The sequence below is a fragment of the Rhinoraja longicauda genome, chromosome 10 (assembly GCF_053455715.1).
Source record: "Rhinoraja longicauda isolate Sanriku21f chromosome 10, sRhiLon1.1, whole genome shotgun sequence".
In the NCBI taxonomy this organism is placed as follows: Eukaryota; Metazoa; Chordata; class Chondrichthyes; order Rajiformes; family Arhynchobatidae; genus Rhinoraja; species Rhinoraja longicauda.
In genome coordinates, this window is record NC_135962.1 from 41,681,271 (window position 1) to 41,700,040 (window position 18,770).

At 39.8% G+C, this 18,770-nt stretch overlaps 1 protein-coding gene across 6 annotated transcripts in view; it reads right to left on the bottom strand.

The window, feature by feature from the left end:
* Positions 1-18,770, bottom strand: part of rtn1a (reticulon 1a) — a 128,562-nt gene that overhangs the window by 17,809 nt on the left and 91,983 nt on the right. Inside the window, exon 1 of one of the 6 annotated variants that reach the window (XM_078406749.1) lies at positions 15,935-16,173. The exons of 4 other annotated variants lie outside the window; for them this stretch is intronic. In XM_078406749.1, the coding sequence (XP_078262875.1) occupies positions 15,935-15,995 (61 nt within the window). In that variant the 5' untranslated portion in view covers positions 15,996-16,173. Of the gene's footprint in view, positions 1-13,916; positions 14,037-15,934; positions 16,174-18,770 lie in introns of those variants that run through there. One more of the 6 variants, XM_078406750.1, reaches the window with a different exon arrangement.

Consider the following 18,770-nt stretch of genomic DNA (forward strand, 5'->3'; position numbering starts at 1 on the left):
CGGGGACTATCCCCACATTTAAAAAACAGTTAAGTCAGGTACATGGATAGGACAGGTTTGGAGGGATATGGACCAGGGGGGACTAGTGTAGCTGGGACATGTTTGCCAGTGTGGGCATGTTGGGCCCAAAGGGCCTGTTTCCACGCTGTATCACTCGATAACAACTACATGGTATTTAAATGTCCTCAATCAGACAGGACACAATGGTGGATATCCAGAGGTTAATCTCCATGAGAGGGATAGTCCTTGCTGAGCTTGTGGTGTAGTAAATGACTGAAACCAAATCTTCATCTCTAATCCTTTTTCTCACATCCTCCATCTCTTCCAATTACAAGCAGTAGGTGTTGTGGGAATGTATATCTTCCTATCGTCCCATTCAGGCATGAAGTGTTCTTTATTTCCCCCATTCAGATGGAACAGCAGTGAATCAAGATGATGAAATGGTCACTCACTGATTGGAAACAGAGAGTGGTATCCCTTTTGGTTTCAGTAATGGTAAGCCGAGATCTCAAGCTTGAAAGCATGTACTACCAGATTCAAAAATTGCTTCATTCCTGCTGTAATCAGACTCTTGTACACAACTCTCCTATGTGAAGGATGAAATCCTGATCTTCCAATCTTGTTTTCCTTCCAATTATGATTTTGCACTCGTCTTATATTTTGTCATTTCCTTTCTTTTTGAAATTTTGCAAAATATATTTATGTATAATTTGATTCTGCATGTGTATCTTGCTATCCTCCCGTTCTTTTCTCTATTCAGTCCATATGCCTGCAGGATTTTCATTTCATCTGTTCTTCACTGTACTTGTGCATAAGTCAATAAACTCAACTTATATTGGCTGCGCTGTGGCCCTTGCACTTTTAGTATCTGCACTTTCTTCGTAATTGTAACACTACCTTTTGCACTTTGTTTATTTTCTCTTTTGCACTGCCTGATGTACTCATGTATGGCATGATTTAACCGAGATATAAATTGTACCAAAAACAAACGATATCGCAGTATGACTACAACATAACATCAGTGTAAACCTTTACAACTTAAAAACACTGGTACAATTGTAGAATCATCCAGATGAAATCAATCTGCAGCTAACACGTCATTTTTGATCCCTTTGGATAGGGTTGGTGCGCCGTCTTTGTTTTGCAGATTATGCCTATACCTGTGCAAGGTTGCAAGAATGCCAGTTACATTACTCAAATTGGTGGAACTTGTTTCAATCTAGTTACAGACTAATGGACATCATGGTCGGCCTCCTCTGCATTTTCTCGTATATATTTACTGCGCTTACATTAACACACTTGTCAATGCCATCCGTTTCCCAAAGAGATAATTTATACTAACACGTTCCCCTTATCCATTCAATGCATGCCTAATAACAATGTTACTCTCCACATGATTATAAATTGCTTTCCACACCTTAACTGCACCAGACATCAGCCTTGCTGAATTTGTGTGTTTAGCACATCGTCCCCATTTCTTTAAGGACTCTCGGGAAATTGAATTAATCTGTCCTATCAGATTGGAACAGCTCAACTGTAGCAGCAAATTCTATTAAAGAAAAATAGGTCTGAACTACTGGGACCAGCAGAACTGAAAATAATGTAAATCCATTTAGCTCATTGCCATATCATCAAGCATTCTGTGTCCTGGTAAGTTTCTCAATGCAATAAATATGGTTTAAACAGTTATAACCACTGTTGTTACATTCATCTATTACTCTGATGCTTTTTTGTTTTATGCATCCAATCCTGATTGATGTATTTAGTTATCAGTTAATTCACCGCTGTTACTCGGATAACCGATTTCAAACAAACCCTTTTTCCCCAGGGTGGAAATGTCAAAGATTGGAGCACACAGTTTAAGGTGGGAGGGGAAACATTTAAGGGAGGTCAGCGGTGCAAGTTTTTTTCCCCACACAGGGAGTGGTGGGTGTTTATAATGCACCGCCAGAGGTGATGGTGGAGGCAGATGCGACAGTGGCATTTAAGAGGCTTTTTGGATAGGCATATGGGTATGCAGAGAATGGAGGGATATGGATCACGTGCAGGCAGAGAAAAACAGTTAATGTTGGTGCAGACATAAGGGATGAAGGTCCTTTTGCTGTACTGTACTGCTCTATGTTCCATGCTCTTAAACGAAAACTCAGTAATTAGCAAATATACAAAATATTTACTTACCTATGCCCCTCATGATTTTATACACTGCTATAATATCACCCTTCAGTCTCCTGGAATTATACTGTCAATCAAGTTTTCCTTTTATGCTTTTGAAACATATCCATCACTTCTTGATTATTGCATATTTCAGATGTCTCATGAAACATGATAAATTACATTGAAATACAGCAACTTTAAAGGCAAAAAGTGCCAGACACATAAGATTTCAAAAGTGGAGATTAATCAGATTTATTTGAGGGAACAGTCAGGGTCCAAGCGAACTCAACACACTTTCTTTTGAATAACACCAAGGGATTTTTAATGAATGCCAGTACCAGTGGAACAAGTCTACCTCATCCACAGGAGTATATCTGTTCTGGTTTACACTCTATTATTGTGTACAAAAGGTCCTCCTGGAGTAGGAGCCAAAGACGCACCAATTAGTGTCTTCAATTAAACAGCAGAACCAAAATTAAGTAAACAACATTAACACTGAAAAAGCTTTTGTTTCAATATATTGGCTGGGCAATGCTGGAAATTTGCAGAGCCTTTTGTTTTTTTATACCATCAGCAGCTGAATCTGATGGGGTTCTAAAACCATAATCAGGAAGGAAACATCATAGAAAATGCACACAATTGGATAACCAAATTGTTTTAATCTAAAAATAATATAGCAACACATGTGGCTGCTGAAACGCTATTCCACTGGTGTCAATAGAACTAAATACAAAGGCACAAGTTACATTATGCATTTAATAGGTTTAATAGATAAATTAATTTTAATCCCAATGAATACAGATGTGAGATCTGGTAGGGCAAACAAAATGGAATACATTTATCTTATTTAATTACACGGAATGCTGCAATGATGATAAACTATTTCATTCCAGGATGATAGAACTGTAGACTGAACAACACATCTTTCCAAAGCTGAGGAACAAAACTGAGGATGAAAAACAGGAACTAAATGCACATGTCTTTTTATGCACGAGTTGCACATAAATCTGTTTTGCACCCATTCTTGTTATATGAAATGCTTGCATTTACAAGAAACTTCATGCAGTTAAATAATTAACAAATAAATTTCATCGAAATTTTGACAATTACGGCCTTTGTAATTAATTCTGATCAAAATGAAGTCAATTGCTTTCATATACGGAAAAAGTATCGCTTAGAATTTTTAATTAAACAGGGCTGGCAAATCTCTCTACAGCCTTTTATGAAGCACTGATCGCAGGGATTCAGGACTATCCATGACCATTGGGCTCTATGCAAGTCCACGGGTTCACTCCCAGAAAACCCATGCACCATTACTTCAGCCACATCTCCAGCCCTCACACTCCCTCCACCTTGTTGTCCCTCATCTTCATGGCAGCGACAGGTCGCCGCGGAGAGGTCACTTTAAAAGCATTCACCCACTTCCCATGAATCAGTACATGAAAAATACGGCAACTGCCAAGTGTGAAATGAGCAGATCTGGAATTAACACTCTTAAAGGAGAGAAAACGACAACAGTTCATTTTTGTTAAAGCATGGTTGTTCCAATTTTTAGATTTTTGGGGGGGAAATTCCAATTTGACAATGGACTGCACCCATTTTGTGCAGCAAAACACTATAAACTCAAATTTGTCCTCAAACATCCTAATGCCTTTTCAAGGCTCCAATTTCTAACATACATGTTAAAAAATGCTAGTTGAGAGGCAACATTTATTGGAGGAACAGCACCTCATATTTCGCTTGGGCAGCTTACACCCAAGCGGTATGAACATTGACTTCTCTAACTTTAGACAGCTCTGTCCCTCTCTTTCCCTATTTCTACTCCCTCGCGTTTGAGGCTCATTGAGGAGGCGCTGTGAACTGTTTGCATGCTACTGTATGTTTCATTTTTTTCCTTAGTACCTAATCAGATGTGCAGCACTTTGGTCAACGTGGGTTGTTTTTAAATGTGTTATACAAATAAAATTGACTTGACTTGACTTGACTCCCCCTTCCCAGTTCACCCACTGTCTTCCTGTCTCCAACTTTCTTTGTCCCGCCCCCTCCCCGACATCAGTCTGAAGAAGGGTCTCGACCCGAAACATCACCCATTCCTTCTCTCCTGAGATGCTGCCTCGCCCGCTGAGTTATTCCAGCTTTTTGTGATACTGTTTAAAAAATGCTAGTAACTGTACTCTCTCACCATTTCATGATGATATTTCGGGGGGAAAAACGACCTACATGAAAGGCAAAACCTGGTATTTTATTGAAACATAGCTAAAATCAGGAATATACACCTAATGTTACAGAAACATTACCTTCCAATTATATTGTATGTCTTGAAGCTGTCAGCTCATCTAATAAAACAAAATTATTGTATTCTAGCTAATTACCCATGGTAAGTATGCATGGACATCTGTTGTCTGTGGAATCAACTAAACTGCAGGACAGTCAATTAAGAATATTGTACAAAGTGTGCAAAGGGGAATTTTTATTTTGGCAAACATTCTTTATAATTGCCTTATCTTAGTGCAGCAGATGCAATACAAAGTACTCAGATCATTCTGTGCATCATGGAGGAAAAATTATTAAACTAGGATCTTTGAAATGAAGGCTTCCTGCTACAAATAAACCAGAAATCATGAATTTAAGGGCTTAACAAATGCCCGTAACACCATAAATATTAATAACCTCCCATGTTAAGAAAACACTTAACAGGAACAATGGAACACAGCTATGAATTCCCTTTACAAAATGGCTGCTGAACTTGTTTACAAGATTGGTGGCAGACAGTTTAATACTTTGAAAGAAAAATGCAAATATCTAAAATATTTTGCTCACTCTGAGACATTATTTGAAGTGCTTGTATCATTTAGAAACCTGCCTTATATTCAATCAAATGTACACTACAACACAGTCTATAAATTACCATTTATTTTACAGTTACCAGCTTACCCACGCAATTTGAGGTTTTCTTTAAACCTGAGGTGTTGGAGATTTGTCCCTTTAGAGAGTTACCATTTGCACTTTAAATGGGAAGTTACTTAAAGATATCACACTTGCTAAACCAAAATACATCTAAAGATGTGATGCATAACGTATCTGGACACAATGTTGAAAGTCTAATCAAGTTTATTGTCATATGTTATATGTCCGGTGAGGTACAGGTACAATGAAAATCTTGCTTGCAACAACATCACAAGCAGACTCAGACAACATACACAAACACAAATTATACATATATTACACATAAATTCTGCATGACAGCAAAATGCAAAAGACTGCAAAATGGCAAGATATCAGAGCAAAAGTGTTAAAAATGGTGCACATTAGTGAACATTTTTTTTACGCAGTCAAGATCTGTGAATGGAGCCTAAAATGTCTTATCTTTTACCAACCTTACTTCTAGTCTGACCCTTCTCAATACAACACAGCTCAATTAAAATTGGAAACTGACAATGGTTCATCAATGAAAAGTACTGCACCCATACATAATGTACAACACGTATTAATAACATATTATGTCATTTAAAAGGTGCAAATAGCAATCAACTGTACTCAAGCGGACGCATGGCACCGATTGCTTTGTCATCTTAACTCAGAAGAAAGTGCATGGCATTTTTGGAGTAGCAGTAACAAAGTCAATTACAATGACAGATATTACGGAAGATGGTTAATATCTATCCTCCCACACCCCCTCCCCTTATTATATTCCTCTTCACTACAACTTCTTCAGACTTACAAACAGCAGCTGGTATATAGATGCTTCAATTTAATTATTTTGTCATTCAATAAAACCATATCTTTCTTTAAAACAGCTGACAACCCCAACCTGAATCGTCAATGATACAAGAGCAAGAGAATGGAGCTACTAACACACTCTTACTTGATTTAGTGCTCACAGTAATCACCACAGTAATCACTGTGTTTAAGGCAGGATCTGCAGAGTTGTCACATCACCAAAATGGAGTTTGCAAGCTAGTTTTGCTGCAGAAAAGGACACAGATGACTTTGATGGGAAAGGCTGGAGAAAAAGGACGATGGACTGGATTGTGCAAGTAGATGGAAGAAAGCTGGTAGAGAGAAATGAGGGAAAGGGAAAGGGCAATAACTGGCAATGATAGTTGGATTCAAGTTAGGAGGGGAAGATTGGTAGCTGAATTAGCGAAAATGAGTTATCTGAAATTGCTGAATTCTATAATGTACTAGCTGCTGTGATGTAGCACCCCATCGTATTAAACCTCTCCTGCATTGATGTAGCACGCCCCCCCCGTCCCCCACAGCCCCCCCCCCCCCATTGGCCACCATTCCTGTCACTCTGGCGGGTCCTGCGCAAAGTTGAAATATCGTAGGTCGCCGCGGACTGACGTCGAAAATGAAGCTCGTCCTCCCGGCGGGGGGAGCAGGTGATGGAGGGGGGGGGGGGGTTGAGGGATAAGGGGTGCTTGAGAGGGGATGGAGTGGGTGAATAGGGGGAGGGGACGAGGGGGATTGTGTGGGGAAGGAGTGGGGGTGAGGGGACGAAGGAGTTGGTGAGTTAGCAGCAGCTTGTCGGCCTACAGCCCCATCCCCCTCATTGGCCGCCACTTCCATCACTCTGACGGGTCCCGCCCCCGGTGGTCATCGTGCCCCCCCCCCATTGGCCGTCACTCGGGCAGGTCCCATTGTGACATCATACGCTGCATATTGCCAAGCTTCAGTTTAATAAGATAATTTTTATACTTTAAAATCTCTCTAATTTTAAAAATATAAGACCAATTTGAATGGAACTAGGATGAAAGTGTCCACAGGTCAAAGGTGAGTAAGGTGGTCCTAAAATTGTCGCGCTATGAGGATTCTTCATTGAATTACACGCATGTCACACATTATTCCTTGCTGAGGTTCAGTTAAGAGATTTGTTCCTTGACACCATAAGGCTGCATGTCAAGATCTCTTCTCACACTCCCTCTGTTCCAGCAATATGTCCCATGCTCTAAGCCATTAGCCCATTCTCCATGTGATGCTGTTCTCCGAAAGGAATAAACAATAAACCATATCTGATTATTTGCAAAAGTCTCAGAGCCAAGAAAATATTTGGGGCTGTTGCTGCCCCATTTAGAGACAACAATTTGAAATGCTTTAACCACTTGCTGAATTAAAGCAAAATTCCGTAGAAATCATTCAGCAACTAACCAGCAAGTAATCCATCATGCCTTTAAAAAATGGTGTTTAAGGGTTTAATGGTGGGGCAGCAAAGGGGTGAATAGTGACTTTTCCCTGCTCTGAGTGCATGGTCAACTGTGGAAAGGGCATACATGGCATAGTCTGGAGCATTGAGCACCAATGTGGCAGGGCTGGCACCAAGTCCACAATGTACATTGACCTGATCTGCTGATTCTTCCAAGTAACAGTGGCTGTGGCACTGCCTGTATTAATGCCCTTCCCAATATTTTAGCCATTGTGAAACAATGTCAAACGTGTGCCTGCATCTAAAGTACCCATTAATGGGTACAGAGCAGCTGAATTCTGCTATCTGAGTTGGGACTGAGCTAAATTATGTGTTCCATTGTATGGATGCATTGGGACTCAGACTATTTTTAAACTACACGCAATCTAGGGATAGGAGATGTTCAACATCCACAGGAATATTTAAAATTTGGAATTGGGGCATCAGTGTTTAGCCATTGAATGAATTTAACATGGAGATTGAGGGATATCTGGATACTAGGGGAATCAAGGGATACACGGATCTGCTCTCATTTGGCATGCAGTAAGAGCTCTGACTTAATTGAAAGGCCTGAGGGGTTCCTGCTTCGATTATTATGATTTAAAATTGGTAGTGGCCTGCTTTTCAGCAGGAAGGATTACTGGCTGCTGGTCTTCTGGCTAATGTTGATTTACAGCAGAAGCAAGGCCCTGAAGCTGGTGACCCTGATCTATTTCAGGCTCCTTGGGCTCTCAACAGGACAATTTTAATTTATTTCTGCAGCAATGATTCGCTTTCCAGCAACACCTTTGGTTGCCTGCACCATCAAAGGGACATTCCTGAAGTGTAGGTAGGCTGGTCCTTGTCAAATTACCCAAGCCTGATATTGGTGTGACCAGTCCTCTCAAATGATTAAGTAGGAATTGCACCATTTTCCTTTTTTAAACCAAACTACATAGTTAGTTTTTATATAATTTCTGAGTGTCAGGAACAGTCATTGAACATTTCCAAATAAGCAAGATTGTTTTGCCGAGCTAGTTGTCGAAGTCCACAATTGGTGGACATTTTTTCTCCTTAAATATTAAATGATAAAAAGTACAAACTGATAGCACTAAGATCTTTGCTAATATTTCAGCCTGTAGGCACTTTGCTGACCAACCCCAAGTCTCTGGATTTCTTGATATCAAAAGATCTATTAATCTCCAACTTGAATATATACAGCGACAGAGCGGCCACCGCTTTCTTATGCAAACAATCCACTAGATCAAATGCTTCTAGGTGCAGAAATCATTTTTTACTCCAGTCTAGAATAGCTGGCCCCCTTAAAATTTATAATCTGGTTCTGGACAGAGCAGGCAGTGAAAACATCACACCAAGTGGTAAACAATTCCACTGAGTCACAAGGAACTAGTGTTAGAAGCAGATGCTGGAATCTTGAATATGAAGCAAAGTGTTGGAGTAACTCGAAGGTAGACACAAAATGCTGGAGTAACTCAGCATCACTGGAACACTCGGATAGATGACGTTTCAGGTCGGAACTCTTCTTCAGACTGGTTTTGGGGAGGGCGGGGGGGGGGGGGGGAGAAAGATGGAAAAGAGGTGGGGGGGGGAGGGACAAAGTGACAGGTGAATACATGTGAGGAGGGAAAAAAGGCTAGAGATGAAAAGGAGACACAAGGATGTCAGATAAAGAGAAGAGAATTGCACCGAAGCAACTGCTTTGTGCCAAGTGCACTCACTTTCCATGGGGAGATGCAGAGAAAAAAGGGCAGAAATATATTATGCTGCAACTTTACACTGCAGTTCTACTGCAAGTGTGCTCTCTTCTCTTCAGTACACTCACATGTCATTTTCTTTTGTCGCTGTCTGGAAGTGACCCAAAATGCAGAACACAAAGAAAGATGGTCAGGAGGTTACAGAGAGGTTCCTTGCATTACAGAATGCGAGAACGGACCATAACATGCAGTCCACTGTATCATCTGTTTACCAGCCTCCAACAAGTGGATGGTAAAAGTAAATCAGGTGCCATATTCTCAATGCAAGGTTTCTTTTATAGAGGATACAGATGAGGAAAAAAATCTAAAGTTTATAAATATTTGGAATTCCCCACCCTCTCGATGACAGATATCTGGAATGTATGGAAATCGAGGAATGTGGGGATTGGGAATGAGTGGATTTGATGCATGGAATCAGCCATGTTCTCGTTAAATGGCCCAAGGAGCTGCAAGGTGTATTCCATTTCCACATTACTGTTGTTATTCAGCAGGGAGGATCATTGGGCTGATGTTGTATGCCAGTTGTCAATGTTTCTTCACGGCTTAAACTTTTACAATTGTTAATTCTATACAATAAACAAACCAAGAACTTCACTTCTACTTTAAATCCACTTTCTGGAAATCACTTACAAAATAATGTTGGTGAGGGCATAATTTCGATGTAAACTTCGTAATGGGGAAACTGGAAGGATCTGATTAGGTACCCCATTCATATTCCAAACAAGAAATTGCTAATGGAGTATTGTGCATGGTCTGGTCGCTTCATTACAGGAAAGGCTCGGAAGCGTTGGAGAGGGTGCAGAGGTGGCTTACCAGAATTCAGAGATGAGGAAAAACTTTTTCAGTCAGAGAGTTGTGAATCTGTGGAATTCTCTGCCTCAGAGGGCAGTGGAGGCCAATTCTCTGAATACATTCAAGAGAGAGCTAGATAGAACTCTTAAGGATAGCGGAGTCAGGGGGTATGGGGAGAAAGCAGGAACGGGGTACTGATTGAGAATGATCAGCCATGATCACATTGAATGGCGGTGCTGGCTCGAAGGGCCGAATGGCCTACTCCTGCACCTATTGTCTATTGTCTATTAGAGGACTTCAGCGACAGGGGGAGATTGGATGGACTTGGACTGTTTTCTCGAGAATGGTGGTTGTGGGGTGACTTGATAGAAGTATATACAATTATGAGAGGAGTAGATAGAGTAAACAACCAGAACCTTTTTCCCCAGGGTGGAAATATCCAATACTAGAGGGCATAACTATAAGATGAGGGGGAAAGGTTAATGGATGTGTGCGGGGCAATTTTTATTTTACACAGAGGGTGGTCAGGGCCTGGAAAGCATTACCCGGGGTGGTGGTGGAGGTAAATACGAGAGTGATGTTCCAGAAGCTTTAAGGCATACAGAAGTAAGTGCAGGGAATTGAGCGATATGGATCATGTGCAGGCAGGTAACTTCAGTTCAGCTAGGCATTATGTTTGGCACAGACATTGTGAGCTGAAGGGCCCATTCCTGTGCTGTACTGTTCTATGTTCTAAGCTGATTTTCTATCAAGCTTAACAGGAAGGAAAACCAAATAACATGTAAAACAACAGGCTGATTCGATCAGTGTAGTTAAAAAGTTTTAAGACGAATATTCAGTTTCCGATTGATGGAAAAAGAGGAGGGAATAGTTACGATAGAGCCATCCATATCTTTCCAATACCCCAGTTAAATGCTGGTGCTACAATCTAGTGATACTCCAGTGAAAAACTAATTAATAAATGCAAATAATGCCACAATCACAGACTCCAACCACATGACACTAAGAAATATGAAAAACACATACCTTGTTGCGACCAAGTGCAGCGGAAGTACTCCTCTGACCAAATTCTGGACCATTGATATTGCAGGCACTTAACCCCCAACTCCCCTGACATCAGTCTCGACCCGAAACGTCACCCATTCCTTCTCTCCAAAGATGCTGCCTGTCCCGCTGAGTTACTCCAGCATTTTGTGTCTACCAGCTGATACACCATCTCCTCCTTGTCCACTTTCCAATCGGTAATTATAATCTGCCGTTTCACACTTTAAAATGATTATAACTAGCACTGACAACAAAAGCTGTGCCTATGATCTTATGATGACCATATAGGCTTCACAGTCCAGAAGTGCTAATGCACCAAACAGGTGTGCCAGGTAATTCGAATGCACCAAATATTCATGCCAGGTAATTCGAATCCACCAAATAGGCGTGCAAGATGAACACAGCTAAGCTGTGCCCATAATTGGAGGATTGGGATCTGGGCCTGATGTAGGGTAGGACTCTTCACCCTACAGGGATTTGAAAAGGTGTTTACACAAAGTTAAAGATATATGGATAGGAAACGTCTAGAGGGATAAGGGCCAAATGCAGGTAAATGAGACTAGCTAAAATGTGGCATCTTAGCCAGCATGGAAGAGTTGGACTGTTTCCCTGCTGTATGACTATTAAATATACCTCGTTGGGGTCCTATTCCATTGCAGCACTGTAGAGAAAAAAACCAATTCTCCCATGTTTCCCACAGTGTGGCATGCCTAATTTCACAAGGGAATAGCATAATTTGATGAGCATATGATGCAAAAATCACAACAGACCCGCATGTGATATACTCTGGAAAATGCTCAAATTTCCAGAGTGGCTCAGAACAATCTGGCAATGGCTACAGTAGCATCTCACTCTGTGAAAAGTTAATTTTTAATCACATGGGGCTCTAATAAATAGTGCTGCACAATCTAATTTCTAGGCATACATCGAGTCATAGAGTTGTCCAGCATAAAATCAGGACCTTCAGTCTACAGTCTATGCTGACAATCATGCTCATCTTATTAATCCCACTTGCATAATTCCATATCCCTCTTTGCCCTACTCATTTAGGTAACTGTCAAGTCACCTCCCAAATGCTGATCTCTGATTTAATCACATCCTTAAATCTCTGATATAATCACATCTTTCCAAGAGTGTCGTGACCAGAATGCCAATAATTAATGTGTGCAAACTAAAATTTTGTACAGCTGTAGTATCCTGTTCCAACGCAATGGCTGATGAATGGCATCAGCTTGTCAACCCTGTGTTTCACTTTTATGGAACTATGTACCTGGACTTCCAAGTCTCTCTGTTCAACAACACTCCCCAATGCCCAGCCATTCACTGTGTATGTTCTACCCTTGTTTATTTCCCAAAATGCATCACTTTGCACATGTCCAGGTTAAATTCCATCTGCTCTTCCCTTGCCCTTTTCCCCCCCATTGATCTGTATCCTGCTTCAACCCAAGACAAACTCCTTCATGGTCCACATACACCAATTTTTATGTCATCTGCAAACTGCCGCCTGCATTCCCATGTATTGAATTAAAATCTTAGAAAGTTGCTTTAGTCACTAAGGCTGGCAATTATCACCGAAGAGGTGAATTTGAGAAGGGTTGCCTTCTTGAATTGTTGCTGCTCATCTAATGGAGATGTTGTTGGAAAAAATTCCAATGAACATTCCTTCGGCTTCTAGCTCTTCTCCAAAATATTGCTATTGTCTTTAACTTTAATCTAAAAATATACTGGATGTTCGAGTTACTACTTGTCGCCTATTAAAGCTTCTACCTCAACAATTTCAATGAATAAATGCCAAGCCGATAAGTTAAGAGAAAAAAAAGGGTGAGGAAGATAGAGTGACAGCAGTGGTGGCACACTGCCATGCAACTGTGGAATGTTCGCTCATACCTACACGACCACAGAGAAAGTCCCATAGCTTTATTTGTGGTTAGCGGGAACCACTGAAGCAATATGTCATGAGGGCGGACAAATGTGTTAGAAAAATGCAAGTTAAGCAAGCTGTGTGTAACCACTAGCATTTATCTTAAAAACTCATAATCCAGCAGCTAATAGCCATTCCATAAATTTGGTAAAAGAAAGAATTGGAAGTCCTTAAAACCTTATGAAGAGGAAAAGATGTGGGCAATTCTTTTTTTAAAGTGAGCTAATTCTAGGGCGTAACCAACATGGGTTATTGAGGACATGAGAATGCAAGGAGCAGGAGAAGGCCACGTGACTCTAAGCCTTCTATACCATTCAGCAAAATTAGTCAATTTTTGCCCTCAACTCTACTTTCCTGCTTAATCCTTATTTCATGAGTTACCTGGGTTTAAAAAAATCTATTGGTCTCAATCCAGAATATTCTTAATGACTAAGCATCCACATTGCCAGAATGGCACACCTTCCTCCAGATGTGGCCTCCACAAATGCCTACAATTGTAGCAAGATATTCTATTCTTGTACTTCTGTCTGAAATCTGTAGCATGATTCTTCAGAGATCAGTGGATAAAGCAGAATGCTGAAAAAAAATCTGGTCATTCCTACTGATCAACGTCTAAAATTAGGAATGCTAATCAGTCACATTTAAAGATCCAATAGGCTTCTCCTGCATTAAACCATGGCTCAGCTATCTTCTTTGCATCAAATTACACCAAGGGTATTGCGTTTCTTTGCTCAAGGTCAAGACATGAATCTCTAAGTCAATATTATTTTCTTTCAATTTAAATTGGTTTAAATCGTAAAGAACCTGGAAAAAACCCCATTTCTGGCCCCATGAGAAACAACTGCGGCATCTGCTTTATGCATGTTATGAATCTGCTTTCTTGAACAAGTTCCAAGATGATTCCAGCACCCAAGACAGCAACCGTTAACAGCCATTGCACTTTACTACATATATGCACATCCTCCACTGCACTTCAGCATTGCTAAATATAGAAACTGCACAAGATATAATTTGATATTTCATTCTTTGTTTTCCAAAATAATAAGCGAATCAAGCATATACAAACCGAGTGAAGCCATTATGAATTCATACAGCTGAATAGAATTCTAAACAAAGAGTCAGACTTTCTACTTCCTGCTGGCTTGTGAAACGATGAATACAGCCTTCGCCTGCTGAATGAGAAGAGCCAGCCTTGTCAAATGACATCTACGGCCTTATTACCATAATACCCTCAAAATACCCTTGCAAGTTTCCTCTGCATTTTCATGTTATTTAAAGCTTCAACTTGGACTCAAAATGTAAAGCATTATTATGCAATCCCTTACACATGTCGCTTACTGTGTGAAGATTATGAAATAGATTTATTGCAAAGAATCCTAAGGTATCACCCGTCAAAAAAAGAGTTGAATTTTCAGCAACTTCTTATAGGCCACTCATTTTTAAAAAAAGATAGGTGTAGCATCAAATCTCAAGCAGTCAGCAGCATCACATCAGGATCCGGATGATTTGTGGGAAATGGCTTTCTTTTTGTTTACACCTAGATTAACATTTATGATGTCATCATTCTGTTAAAGCATTGCGCCCTGATTCAACAGATTCTTTCCATGGTACACCTTGCGACGCAGATTATTTGCAGAATTAATATGGACAACAAATTTTTCCATCGAATCTGCAAACATGTTCAATTTATGATACAAGGTTTTTTCTTATTTTTAAGTTTGCATTTTATTTTTACACATAGCCTACTTTTCCAGGATTGATCATCAATAGGATTTTACTGAGAACAAAATGAGGACAACTTGTTCCACATAGAGAAGGAAGAATCACAAAATTTAAAAGAAAAACTGTACTGTTTGCATGCGAACAATAACAGTATTCATAATTAAGTGGCTGACAACTTCTTCTGTAAAATGATGAAAGGAGAACATAATCATTTTATGAATGTGGTTGTTGAAACACTCTGTTCTGGAACAGAGTGATTTATGTGAATAATACACTGTGATGTTGCAACAAAATGGCTCGACAACAGCATTTCAATCCTTTAAGAATTCTAACTATATTTTGAACTTCTGGACTGGAACAAGATGGGAGGGGGCTTCTGCAGATTTATCCTGTTTTGAAAAATGTGACATGTTAAGTATGGAAAATGCTGGAAGGCTTTGGATCATAAAAAGAAATCTGTCAATAAAATTTGTCCCAATAAGATATGGTTCAAAAACAGAATGCTGACAATTATGCTGAGAGTCCAAATAATTTCCTATTTGGGAGGATTATTAGATATCTTAATTACTGCTCACCTCAGCTGCAAACATGTCTAGACAGAATTCAGAATGATGCTGAGAAAAAAAATGGCTGCAAGGCCCTCTTTGCACTGAATCAGAGGCAGATGCCACACCCAATGCTGATTTTAGATCCTTTTGAAATAGATATACAAATAGATGCTTCCGCTCATCTCTGTAAAAATTATTTTAGTAAGAGTCACACTACAGTATATTTCATAACTAGAGTATGTTCATTTTCATTTTGTTTCAAGCACAATCATCATTGCTGATATCTTGTCAGATGCCTGTGAGGCACAAACAAAATATAAAATTCTTAATTTTAAACAATATAACTAAAGATGAAACTAATCTTTGTCCTACATAACAGATAGTCAGCCTTGAGAAAAATACTGCTTTCACCATGGGTGTGTCCCTTTGATAAATGATGCTCGACAGCTCTACTGTTAAATGCTGCTCAGAAAGAGAATGACAATAACATATATAATCCTCATTCATTCTAGCATTACCCTGTTACTTATTTAGCAAGAATATCCACGCACAATTTAGAAGCACAGATGATTAAATAACCAGTCACTCTGAAAAGATTGTGCAGTCATACACAAAGCAATGGAAATTGTTTATGCTTTCTATCAGCATTTTTAGTCTGCGCCGCACCTAACCACAGCAGTATCCTACACAACAAGTTACTTCATTGCTGCAATAAAAAGCAAGTGAAAGGGCTACAGGTGAACAAAGCACATTTTAGTACAGTCATAACCGTTCCTGATTCACTGCTTTCAAAACATGAAAAATAATCGAGTACCCTGCTTCTTCCAGCAACTCCACAAGCATTCCATCTTCGCTGAATCCACACTGGTCTGCATCTTGGGACATCAAAAATCTCACTGATTTTACAGCCACCGGATATTTCAGTTAGGCATTCCAATGCATTTATGGGGTGAAGTAATATACTGGTAGGAGACTGGTGTAGTAAGCAGAGCGGGGAAAGGGGAGGGCAATATGTAAACGCTGCAGTCTCCACTGCAGCAAATCAGCACTGCGATGTAATTGCTCTAGGGAATGCTCTTCTTCTGAAACAGAATGCAAATCTCTTTTCAAATTAAAAGCAGCCCAGCTCGTTCCACCAAGACTTGGGATAAGCTACTCAAGTAATCAACCTCATGGTACAAGAACATGGGTAATTAAAAATTGCATAGACCTGATGCATCCATATTTAGGAGTTGTGATTTCTGGCTTCCACATTTAAAAAGCACGTCAATTGCAATCACCAAGTAATTGGAATTAACAGCTCAATTTTGCAAACAATTATCTTTCTGCTCACATCAACCACCTGTACAACATGGATTGCATCATACAATCTGACTTTTATCACGAAATCAATTTCTAAATCAACTGTCCAGCGCCACAAAACAGCGAGACAGAATTCATGAATCACAATAGCTTTCCAGCATTCCAGAAAACACAATAATATAATCACATTACACTAATCTGTTCCATCTAAATTCTTACTGGATGATGCAGCATACTCTTTTTTTTGTTAATTAACAGATTGAACAATATATTATTGGAATACAACTTTCATTATTACTTTGTAGTTTTTAAGCTAGAAAGAGCGCAAAGCAAAAATGTAAAATTCAAACGAGATGTAGTTACCATTTTATTTTAAATGTAAAACCTATTAAAAACTGTAAAAACTATTACACATACAATGTCCATAGGTGGCTCTATATTCCAAGTAGCTTAAAAATAATAGCCAACCCCAGCAATTAATTCAAGTGAGACAGAGGTTCACATGCACCTCCTCTAACTTCATCTCTTGCATTCGGTGTTCCCAATGTGGTCTCCTTTACATCGGCGAGACCAAGCATGGACTTGGCGACCATTTCACTGACCGCGTGCTCAATTTGCCTGCAGAATCTCCCTGTTGCCGACCATTTTAACTCCCCTTCCCATTCCCATACTAACCTCTCTTTCCTGGGGCTCGTCCCTTGCCAGAATGAGGCCGCATGCAAACTTCAGGAACAACATCTTACATTCCGCTTGGGAAGCTGATACCATAACGGTATGAACATTGATTTCTTCTATTTTAGGTAACTACTGACAAACCCCCACCCCAATCTTCTCTCCCCCACCCTTTTACCACAACCTGGACTTGCACCATCCTTTCTCTGGTTTCACAATTCACATCTCCTCTATTCTTACCTCACACCTTTTATTTTTTCATCCTTGGCTTTTGTTAAACCATCCGCCTATCAACCCTCCCTCACCTGTATCCACCCATCACTCGCCAGACTTTGTCCTGCCCCTCATCTCTTCCAGCTTTGCTTCCCGCTCCCCAACACAAACAGTCTGAAGAAGGATCCCAACCCAAATTATTATCTATCCACATTCTCCAGGGAGTCTGCCTGCCCCCCTGAATTACTCCAGCACTTTGTGTCCTTTTAATGAACAAATTAAGGATAGGTAAGTTGCAGCTGTAATTTTATGCTTGGCAAGGTGAGGAGAGGTGGAAGAAAAGTCAGAAATGAGATTACAGAGAGAATGGAAATACACCATGTGACCTGGAAGAACAGAGAGACCTTGGGTTCAAATATGCAATTCCTTCATTTTTCTGGTCACCAAATCATTGTTCTTTTAGTATAGGAGGTAGTCATTCTCTCTCAAGTGGTTACCCACTTTTCTTTTGAAGTTACTGATTGATTCTATGAATTTAAGATTATAACAACTTTGGGTAGAATATGTTTTTCCTCAAATTCTCCTTGTATCTTAACTGCCTACAATCTTGTACACATCCAACCATTCTTCTCTTAACTTTCTTTGCTCCAAGGAACATAGCCATGTCTTCACCAGTCTTATTTGGTGCTGGAACCATCTAGATTAGCATTAAAAGAATCATGGGCAGAAATCCATTTTATTTTGCTGCTCTGGCCCTCAACCATTAATGCCATTTTCCACAGAGATCATACTGTATATCGTAGTGCAGAGTTATACAGAACACCACAAGCTCTCAGCACAAAATGTCAATGCTGGCAAAGGCGCTTTCCTGAGCTAGTCTCATAAATAATCAGAGTCATACAGCATGGAAACAAACCCATTGGCCCAACTTCCCCATGTCGACCAAAATGCACGATCTACACTAGTCCCTACACTACAGTACACTGCCTGCATTTGGCCCATATGTTCCTCTAAACCTTTCCTATCCATGTACCTGTCCAAATGTCTTTTAAAATATTGGTATAGTACCTGCCTCAATTATCTCCTCAGGCAGTGCGTTCCATATACCTACCACTGTGTGTGTGACAAAGTTGCCCCTCAGGTTCCTATTAAATCTTTCCCCTCTCACAAACTTATGCCCTCTGGTTCTTTATTCCCCTACTCTGGGTAAAAGACTTGTGTATTCACTCAAAATATTCCCCTCATTAACTTATACAGTGCGTTCAGAAAGTATTCAGACCCCTTCACTTTTCCCACATTTTGCTATGTTACAGCCTTATTTTAAAATGGATTAAATTATTATTTTTTAATCATCAATCCACACACAATACCCTATAATAAAAAAGCAAAAACAGGTGTTTAGAAATTTTTCAAAGTAATTAAAAATAAATAACTGAAATATGAAATTTACATAAGTATTCAGA